Source organism: Chaetura pelagica, unplaced genomic scaffold (assembly GCF_000747805.2).
Source record: "Chaetura pelagica isolate M959 unplaced genomic scaffold, ChaPel_1.0 scaffold90, whole genome shotgun sequence".
Lineage (NCBI taxonomy): Eukaryota > Metazoa > Chordata > Aves > Apodiformes > Apodidae > Chaetura > Chaetura pelagica.
Genome location: NW_009953496.1, coordinates 3,328,566 through 3,339,121, shown reverse-complemented (window position 1 = coordinate 3,339,121; position 10,556 = coordinate 3,328,566). Strand labels below are relative to the sequence as shown.

General features: G+C 40.4%; 1 protein-coding gene across 2 annotated transcripts in view; it reads right to left on the bottom strand.

Annotated features, from left to right (window-relative positions):
* The window catches only part of NCOA7 (nuclear receptor coactivator 7), a 49,561-nt gene that overhangs the window by 27,049 nt on the left and 11,956 nt on the right, over window positions 1–10,556 (bottom strand). The window contains exons 2-7 of one of the 2 annotated variants that reach the window (XM_009999105.1): window positions 8,204–8,283; window positions 7,248–7,355; window positions 5,577–5,675; window positions 4,712–4,837; window positions 2,630–2,814; window positions 159–1,198 (exon numbers count right to left, since the gene is read on the bottom strand). In XM_009999105.1, coding sequence (XP_009997407.1) covers window positions 159–1,198; window positions 2,630–2,814; window positions 4,712–4,837; window positions 5,577–5,675; window positions 7,248–7,355; window positions 8,204–8,242 — 1,597 coding nt within the window. In that variant the 5' untranslated portion in view covers window positions 8,243–8,283. The remainder of the gene's footprint in view (window positions 1–158; window positions 1,199–2,629; window positions 2,815–4,711; window positions 4,838–5,576; window positions 5,676–7,247; window positions 7,356–8,203; window positions 8,284–10,556) is intronic. The other variant, XM_009999106.1, reaches the window with a different exon arrangement.

The following is a 10,556-nucleotide window of genomic DNA, read 5'->3' as shown; positions in this document are numbered from 1 at the left end:
GGGAAAGGGGAAAGGGGAAAGGGGAAAGGGGAAAGGGGAAAGGGGAAACACAAGACAAGGTATTACAGAAAGAGAAAATTCAGAGCAGCAGGCTATCAAAGGTTACCGTCACAATGCCGTCCAAGTCTCAGAGGAAACAAGGATAATCAGAGACCTACCTTCAATTGGCACTTGAATTTTCTGCAGCAGCCACAGTCTGATTTCTGATTGATTGTCTAACTGTGTTTCTTGACAGGTCTTGTCTATAGCTGGTACTAATGAGGAGTCTACAGACTCTTTCAGATCCTTTTCCTCTGCTGCTGCTGAGCTGATTTCTAATGAAGGTGCTTTCCTTTCAACACAGGTATGGACTTCATTAGCTTGGGACTTTGAACAGCTAAGTGTGAGGTCTATGCCAATTGCTTTATTATTTTTACCTTTCTGGATTTCAGCCTTGTGTAAGTCTTCAGATGACTGAGACCCATTTCCATCTTTATTGAGGTAAAATTCAATAAGTTTATCTTTCTCTAGCTCTTTCTTATTGTCCAATGCAGTCTCCACCTTACCTGTTGGGGAACTGATACATTTGTTTACTTCTGGAATAACATCTTGCTTTTCACTCAGCTCTAAGTCTAAGTCAGCTTTAGGTTCAACACTGTCCTTTTTTTCCAAGGAATCAAATGTCAAGTGCTCCTGGACTTCTGTAGTGGGTTTGGTTACCTGCTGCTTAGTTCTCCCCAACTCCCTGGGGTCAGCCAGCAAGCCTTCCATTACTGAGATTTTCCTGTCCAACCCTCTATCCAATAGAGATGATGTCTTTTCCAGTTCAATAAAGTTACCCTCTCCTTCTCCCAAAAGGGATTTTTCTTTGGCTTTGACATCTGAAGCATTTTTTTCCCCAGAAGGCTCCTTGGCACATGGATCTGCAGCAAACTTTTCCTTGTGCTCAGTGGCAGTGATGTTGTTGGGAAACTCCAGTGACTTTGACTTCACTGAGCTGGCACTCTCAGATGACTGAAGAACTTCAAAATCAGCAGACTTTTCCTTATCTGAAGGCTCTATCTGTTTGGCATCTGGAGTAGTGGATGGATCCCCATTCTGCTGCCTCTTTTCCTTGCTAAGGGATTTGAATTTGCTGAAAGGATTGATATCTTTCTCAGAAGACAGGTCTTCCCATTCTCCTGGCCTGTACAGAGGACAAAGATCCTTTGGTATGTCACTGTTAGGGAAAATGATGGATGTACATTGGATGTTAAAAGTAAAACAGAAAAAAATGGAAAAGAAAAAATAAATAATATACCAACTTAAGATTTGAAACTCAACAAAGAATTACTTTCTCCAAAATAAACATACATCAGTGGAAATAAATGACTTCAAAGAAAATGGATCAAAATGCAGAAAGGCAAACACAGAAATAAAATGAGTAAACTATTTGGCAGGATATGCCACATGGGTGAATGGGTACACGTGTAACAACTATGTGCAAATCCTCAGAAGTTCAGTAACCAAAAAAACCACAGGACATGTATTTAGCTGCTGGAATTTCATTCTTATCATATTAATATTGTTATTTCCAACACCTGACAATGAGTCAATCTCTACAACCCCCTGTGCTTCCCTACTCAGTACAAACGTATTTTTGAGAATAAATCAAATTGCAGATAAGTTAGAGCCTGTTTGAACGTGGTTACCGAAAAACAGTAGCAAACAACAAAGCTGTGGGTTTTTTCCTTTCGTTTTTCTCTATTACTCAAATGTACTGCTTGAATTCAGACCTCCCTAAAGTCTTCTTCTTAAGGAAGGACAATCATAAAACGTTTCAAAGTGGAAATTTCTTAAAAACTTAACAGCATAAAACTTGAGCTCTTCTTAACTGCTAAAAAGTCTGAGGTGAATGAGAATACAAGATTCTCATCACTTAAAAGTTATTAACAAATTACCAGACACTCTAATAATGAGCATAACACAAATATCTGGAAATTTTTCTTGAAATGGAAAAATAGACGGAAGTAGGTGAATTTCACTGATCAAAAAGTTTTTGCCTGAAAGGATAAAATCCTGTTTACATACGCAGTGCCTAGACTAGGCATACGTGAAAGCAGCCCACCTTAGGAAGTCTGTTATATATTCTACATATATATAAGTGCATTTGCATTATAAATGCAAACTCTCAATGCATTTCTAGTTCTGAAGTATTCCACAGGCTGGCATTTCTGTAAATACTGAAAATGGCTGTTAAGTTGCTGTTATGTTCAAAAGTTTTAAGTGCTTCTCTCAGACCAGTCCTGGTAATGCAACAAATGGTCCAAATCTACCCCTCTTCACTTCTACTGCAATACCCCCAGAGACAGGTCAGAGCAAGAGCCCAACCATGGCAGGCCACCTAAGCTTTTAATTCCTGGTTTTTACTGGTCTCCTTTGCACTTCGGTACTCATATTCATGACCTGTTTCTCTTTACTGCCACTGAAGTGTTCTAAAAAGACAGTGGAAGAACAATACAAGCAAATCATTTCTTTGCTGGCACTTTCCTTCCCTTATTTGTTTTACTATTCTGCATTAGTATGCTTCCCTTCCACTTCTCCCCCACTCCTTTTCCATGACCCTTACTGAGAAACTGTAAAAATAAGTTCAGGGAAGAACACTTCTTACGATGGCAATGCATCTTTAATCTTCATGTGAGAGATGTCATTGTAGAGAGCTATTGAGACAACCTCCTCCATAGGGCAGATGAGCCCATATTCTTCACAGCCATTCTCAATTACCAGAGGATCAGACTTGTGTGGGTCAAACATGATATTGTTCGGAGTTACTATCATTACTCCTCCAACTACGCCCTAAAATGGGAGAAGAAAGAGTTAGCACATCACTTGTCATTCGGTACTGGATTTTAGGCTGCTATGCTAAAAAGAAAAGGCTCCCTCCTGCCTCTTTATACCCTGTCACGCAATGTTTGCTAACAAAACATTCTGGGTTCCAGTTTCATCCAGTCGACATTGTAAGATGAGTAAAGAAAAAGATTGCTTAGTGACACCCAAGGTCCTGGCTGATAAGGAAAAGCATCTGAATTATTCAACTTTCAGTGCTGCTACAAGGTAAAACTGCAGATCGTTAATCAATCTCAAACAAAATGAGTTAGTGGATTTAAGAATAATAAAAATTAAAAGTACCACTTTATTCTAGATGCAGCCACCTTCATACCATACATGCAACCAGCATGTATGCAACCTGAAGGCAGTCTTAATCATGGAAACGTCAAGGTTACTATGCTAAGCTACATTACAGTTCCCCCTGATCTACTCTCCCATGAAAAAAATTCTGTATCTAGAGACCTGATACAAAACAGCTTCTCCCTGATCCAGAAGCAGCTTCAACCACTGATCCAAGAATATTTTGCTCAGCTGTAGAAGACACGTTTAATTCTTCAAAATGTGCTCTACCCATGAATTTGTTAAGAGGCTGCATCAACCATTAGTCAGCATTCAGCTTATGGCAATTTACCATGTTTTAAGGTTTAAAAAAGGAGGCTTCCAATGCCTTGTTTTGCACCCTCTTTTCCAGACAAGTTACAAAATGTGTGTAAATTATGACATCTGAGAAACAGGAGTCACAAATCAACAGGAATTACGTGCACTGTAGGTACTATTTTTTCAGTCCTACAGCCATAAATTTGGCAATCTTATCCCCTGCACTCAGCAAGCATCACATAACAAAGTGACAGTATTGCCCTAATTTACATGCATTGCATCAAGTAGCCCTCTATTACTTTCCACAAAATAGTGGGCTGAAAAATTGCAGAGTGGTTAAATACAGTTTACAACCACTCAAAGAGAAAAGAAGCCAAAAACTGTAGGTGTAAACACATCCATCTTACAGAAGTCAGGACTAAGGGAAAAACATGTTTAAACTTGTAATGGTTAGCAACTCCGGTGTTATCAATTCCAGAGGACTTGAAAATCAAAACATGCAGACAGCTAACTGAAACCAGAGTCAACAAGAGTCAACAAAAGTAGATGTATTCAAGCAGATACTTCAAGAAGACAGGGTCTTGCAACCTTGAGAAGAAAAGAGGGTTAAAATACTGCCGAAGCTTTGTGCCTTCGTTTTTAAAACTGTTGCTATAGAAGTTAAGAGTTGCAGTCCCAGTGGGAATACATATGTTAACAAGAATGCTTGCAAGAAAAAGGAAGATAATGTTGATCATTCAGTATTTATCTTTTTATTACAGTTTGTATGACATTCATTAGCAACTGCAGAAGCAACGTGGACATATTTGCTAACACTTCTCTGGAAACAGTTAAAATTTAGCTTCAAGTCATACATGAAATAGATAGGCATGTGCTTGGTTCATAAAGCTGTTGCACAACTTGATGGAACCAGACAACTAATCCTGACACGTCAGAACTCTAAAGTGCAGTTTTCTCCACATATCTAACAATACCCTCTTAAACAGATAACTCTGGTACAACAAGGTAAGGGAATGAAGACGGGAATGAAGCTTTTCTTCCATACAGAAATTATCATAACAGATTAAACGCTTGAAAGAACAAAATCATACAGCATATCACCAAGGTACCAATAAACACAGCTGTGCTAGATAAAGCCACCATAACATTTATATTCTTTACAAGCATGAAGAACGTTTAACTCCCTTAATATTGATCTCTCATTTATCCAAACAGATTTTGCTTTTAAATAATATCAAACAATGACCTAAAGACAGGTTCCACCTACCTTTCCATCTGTGAAGTAACGACAATTCATTTTTAAAAATTTGACCACCACAGGCTCATCCTCTTCTGAGGTAGAGGACAGGACTCTCTCAACTGGTTTGAAGGCCTTTCTTGCCAAATCAGCATCCTTAAAAAAAGTAAAAGTTCAGTGCACAACGGGACCAGAATCGTATACTTTTAGATTCTGAGGAAGTAAAAGGTCAGGTTCAACCAATTATTTTCCTTTTGGTTAAAGAAAAGTGGTGGTCATGTACATCCGTATGTATGCACATTTCCCAGAGTATCCTGGATGCAAGAAAAATCTTGTATCATTACAAAAAAACCTTCAGACAAATAACAGGCAAATAATTAAAAAAACATACCAAGGCGCTAATCAGATCACTGAATTTCAATGAGGTTCTCTCATTAAGATAGGGGCAGCCCTGCCACTTCATCTACACTGAAGCCCTCTCCTCACAGTGCACTGGTGTTATGACCCATGCTGGTGGCACAGAGGTATAAGACAAAGATTAAACACAGTTATTCACTTCAGGCTTCTCTCCACTTTCCTTTTCATTAGTTACAGATTTGAAACATTTAATTGCTTCAATGTTTTCACACTGCTTTCAAATGCTTTGATAGACTCTGAGCCCAAATGAACTTGTACACTGGGTTTCTGTGGTCAGACAACTCCCTTAATTTGGAATATTTAAAAGAGATTGTAAATTTTGTAGTACAGCAAATTAAAATCAGTGTTACTCAATACGCTATACACAAGGTCAGAACTGTAACCTCAAAAAACTGCTATTTATACAGGCTTGAATCTCAGCTTCAGAATCAGAAATTATTTTGTGAATTTAAGACCAGTGAACCAAGGTGTGACTTACAGGGAGTTTATCATATTCGGCATCTGATGATGAAGGAGAAACGGGAGCACCAGGACTGAAAGACAACCTCACAGTGCTTGTTTCTGGCACAAAGAGAATCTAAGTACAAACACATGTTAAAACAGTAAGACACAAGCTTCAAAAAGCTGTTCCAAATACTACGTTCTGCTAGAAGACAACCCAATACTGATCACTCATGATTGCAATGTGCTCCTTAAAAAATACTTATTCATATGTGGAGGTAGCAGAGCATATGCAGGACTAACTCATTCCAGGATCTAGCTCTACATTTTGTTTTGCAGCACAGGCAAGAAAATGAAACATTTTCCACAGAATGAGAACCTTCTTTTTTTTTCCCTGAAGTTACAATCCCAGGTTGTATTGCCACTATTGCAACTACAAAACAAGTAACTGTAAAACAACTAGTGTGAGGGTGGTGAGACAATGGAACTGGTTACCCAAGGAAGCTGCAGATGACCCATCCCTGGAAGTGCTCAAGGCCAGGCTGGATGGGGCTCTAAGAAACCTGATCTAGTGGGAGGTCTTTCTGCCCATGCAGGGGGTTTGGAACTAGATGATCATTAAGGTCCCTTCCAACCCAAACCATTTTGTGATTCTACGATGACTATGAACTGTCATTAACAGCAAATTCTTGTCCAAAGAGAAGACCATGGCTGAAGATGGGGGATTTTTAGTGCTAGAAGTTTATAAGACTTCACTGTAGATAGTCTGCTTCCCAAAACCTACTTGCAATTCCAAATTTAAGAAAAAAATCTTTATATGAACCACCATTTTAGCATCTTGCACTGCATTTGAAAGAAAAAAATCCCTCACACTAATACAAGCATATATAACAATATAATGCTTTGTTTGAATTTCCTCATTCCCTGGCAGTGAACATCCCAGATTTTCAGTACAGCAGTACTAAAACTAAAGTACAGCTTTGGACCTCCACTCCAAATAAAAACAGAGTCATTTCTTGCAAGTGTCAGAGCAAAGAAATATACTTCTAATGTTAAAAAATGTTCACTGTTTAGTTTTAAACTTAAAATGTTCAGAAAAAACAAAACCATTTTGCTTATCCCAGCTTTTGTCTACTGGATATTTTTAGGCAAGTAATATTATCTTTCTGTGTCTCAAGTTTTCCCATCTGCAAATCAGGACACTTCAATCTCTTCATGTGCATGAAGCAGAAATCGGCTCTTCAGGAACCAGGTGTTAGCCTTCACATTTGCATTTCCATTACTTAATTTTCCCAAAAGCAGTCTTATCTCCATTTATTTTTCATCTTACAGGAGACTGACTCATCCCCAACATAATGGCAAAGAGCCATTCAATTACTGTATCTAACTCTCTAAGCCTCTAATGTATTATATATAGCATTTACCTAGGTTTTTCAAGAATCCAACTCCCTTGCAACAGCTACCTCTTGAGCCTCAGCTATCTTTAAGCTTTACTGACAGCAAATAAATAACAGAAATCAGATATGGCAATTACAAAGCCCCCCCCCAACTCCAGGTAATGATCTAGTGAGCTACCCTTTGAAGGATTTAAATTACCATCCATTATCCTTGTATCCAAGTTCCTAAAAGATATGTGAAAGAAGTAAAAAGCTTTTAAATACATAGCAAATAATCAGGTTTCAGGTATTAAAAAAAATAAAATATTTACCTGGCCTGGCACAATTGTCTGTGTGAAAAGCTTATTGAGCTCCACAAGCTTGTTTGGGGTGATGTTAAACTTTAATGCTATGCTGTTTATGGTGTCCTGATTTCCAGCCTAAAGGAAGAGTTGAAGCTTTAAGATATCATAACCAACACAAGGAACACACCAGCTGAACTAAAACCATCTAACAGACTGCTTGCACAGAATAGATTTGATGATCTCAACACAGCTACTGTTTAAAAGCTCACATGATAAGCCATATCTATAAAAAGAAAACGATATTATCTCATGCTATACAGTAGATAAAATGGAGAAGTGTTACAGATGTCCCTCTCCTTCCTCATAAAATTTTTTATCAACACCACCTTATTTAGAACTGGTCTGGCAAGTGGGGAAGGGACATACACTGGAAAGTTCATTGCCCCTTCAACAGTTGCAGCACGTCAAGGTATTTGTGCTGCTCTCAGCTGCGACACTTGCCTTCCACAGTCACTCTGTGTAATGGGGCGTGTGGTTCAGAGACCTGGCCAGCTCACAGAGATCTTCTGGGCAGAGCCAGTCCTCTGAGCTGCTGCAGCAGCACACTGCCACCCTGCTCCAGCTTAAAAGAGGTCTCTTATCATCTCAGGACCAAGTTCAGGCCAACCACCTGACGACCTAAACAATGGGGAATGGAGGCATTCTTCAGAATAACAAAATCTATTACTCTACTAAAGAGCCACGGTGCTAGAGTGAAAAAAGGACTGGCAGCTGCAAAAAGAGGCAAAGGACCAGGGTTGAGCACTGGTTCAGGGTGTGAGTCCAGCTCTTCCCATACAATGACATTCAGAGCAATCCCTATTGAAACAGGCACAAACTGCAGCCAGTATTCACTTAGTGTTTTCAGTTTTGTGCCACTGCCTCCCTCTCGACAATTCCACTTCCAAAAAGCAGACATACACAAAGCACACATCAGTACTCACAGTGTATTCTATGGTACCATGGGGTTTCTGAGAAACCATTTTTTTCTCTTTTTTTTCATTGCATTTGTTTTGATTGTCATCTAAAGAGAAAAAAGAACAGATTCAATAATTGACTTTCAAAATGTTTGCCTAGCAACATGTTTTTAAAAAGCTGTACAGTATGTACAAATTACAGCTGTGAACAGGTACAAGAGGGCACATAAAAAATATCTGTTATATCTTAAACATGCATTGCAAGGCATGCATAACTTCAGCAAGTCTAGTACGTCTAGTAATCTTTCAGGAACTCTGCAAGAGTAATGTATACGTGAAACCATGTGAACACAGAAGTGCACCCATGTTTTTTCCGTGATTCCTACATAATTCTGCTGTTGGATACAAGTACTTTGTGTGATGTGCTGCTACCAAGGCTGAGGCAGAAACCAGCAGATGAATGTACGCACTGCTACTGCATCAGTATTGACCACAACAAATACTGGTTAATCACCCTTTACCACCACTATATTTAAATACTATTTTAAACCCAGAAGGTATAAGTATGCTAAGAGTCCTGCAAAAAGTGCATGCATACAGTATACAGTCAAGTATCACAAAGCATAAAGCTTACGAATAAGACCTTTTCCATCAGCTACAGTCTGCAAACCTCACTGTGCCTGCAGAAACCCATGCATGACCTGAAAGGCAGAGGTGAGCTCTCTGGACTGGGAGCCGGGTCGCTATTCCAATTCTTACTACAGCAGAGGGCAGGCAAAGCTGAGGGTCAGGGAAGACACCTGCTGCCCAGCCAACCCCAGCTCCCTGAAAATTATTCTGTCCCAGAGGGCTTCCCTCCCTCACCCTGATCCCAACACTTGCCTACCTGGGGGGTACGAAGTTGGCATGCAGCCCCAGCTCCAGAAGCAGGGCTGGGGTGGAGACAGGATGTACATGGCTGCCCCACTCGCGCAGCCCACTCAGCCCTGGCCCCTTGGAAATGTCCTGCTGCCTCTGGCAGGGTGCAGCTGCCCAGCCGAGACGAGGAGAGGCAAGAAGGCAAGGCAGGGCTGGGCACAATGAAGCCAGCAGCCAGGCCCAGGAGTGGGGAGGACCCTCACTCTCCTCCTGGGAGGACTGTTCTTGTGGTCCAAGCTGGCAGCTCCAGAAGAAGGTCAGGGAGGAAAAGACAGGGAACGGCAGCGCAGGACTTCTGGCTTGCATTCAGGCTTTGCTGCAACCTTTGCTACTTCCAGAGAGCAAGAGCAGATAGTAAAAAGAAGGGCGAGGACTCAACTGTCCCAGTGTAATGTACACAAGAAGAAAGGAGGGGCCCAGAATCGTGCTGCACCTGACCTTTCTGCCAGCCCATTTCCACATCAAGATTAGTACTGGGGCTGCCTCAGCATCTTCCAGAGACTACACAGAGACCATTTCCTTCAGTCAAGAGAGGCTCCCAACAGTCAGGCGCACGGACCTTAAGAAACATCCAGGTGTTACTGCAAGGGCACCTCACCCAGTACCTGCCAGGAGTTGCAGTCATGAGAAGCGCCAGCTATATAACAGACAGCAAAGATGTTTTTCCCACAAACAGAGGCAGAAAGCCTGCAGAGGCTAAACACACACTATTTACAGACATGTGAATACGACATACGGCATGAAGGGCAGAGCCAGGAAGAGGAAGATCTGGACGATACTGGCTTTTCATTGATAGCATTTTGGAACAGCACATCACTCAATAATCTAGGACATTTCATCCCTGAGACTGGAGACACAGTAAAATTTAGCATTCTTGCTGCCTTTTTCTGACCATTTGCTTTTCCACCATTGTCACACCATCTTCCTCTGATCAAACTCAAAGCAGTTTATGTTGAAGGACAGCAAAACAAGTAATGACATTAGCAGAGCACAGTATTAAACCATCAGAAACACAATGCTAACATGGCAGACAAAGAAGTGGCAAACAGTGGATGTTTCCTTAATGCATTATTTATGTACAACTGCCAATAAAGCCATAATCCCACTTGAGGAAACTCCCCTAACAATTAATTAATTCACACTATTTTGTGCTACTCAGGAGACCACTTAAATTATTCCAGCATAAGTGGAACTATGTATCACACCCATACAGGCAAATTACCTAAGCTGCCTGTCACCTACTACTAGAGAGACAGAAAAGGTACACAAGTAGACTTCACCTTCTAGTAGATCATTTGATCTAGCCGGAAAAAAAAGTAGACAAGTTTTCAGATATCTTAAAATTTGCTTAGCTATAAAACAGCACAGAAAGTCAGAAACAGTTAAGAACAATTATTTCATACTAAGTAGACATGCATCAGCAAGACCTTGGGGTGGGGGACTAAAAATAAAGTAGCCCAGA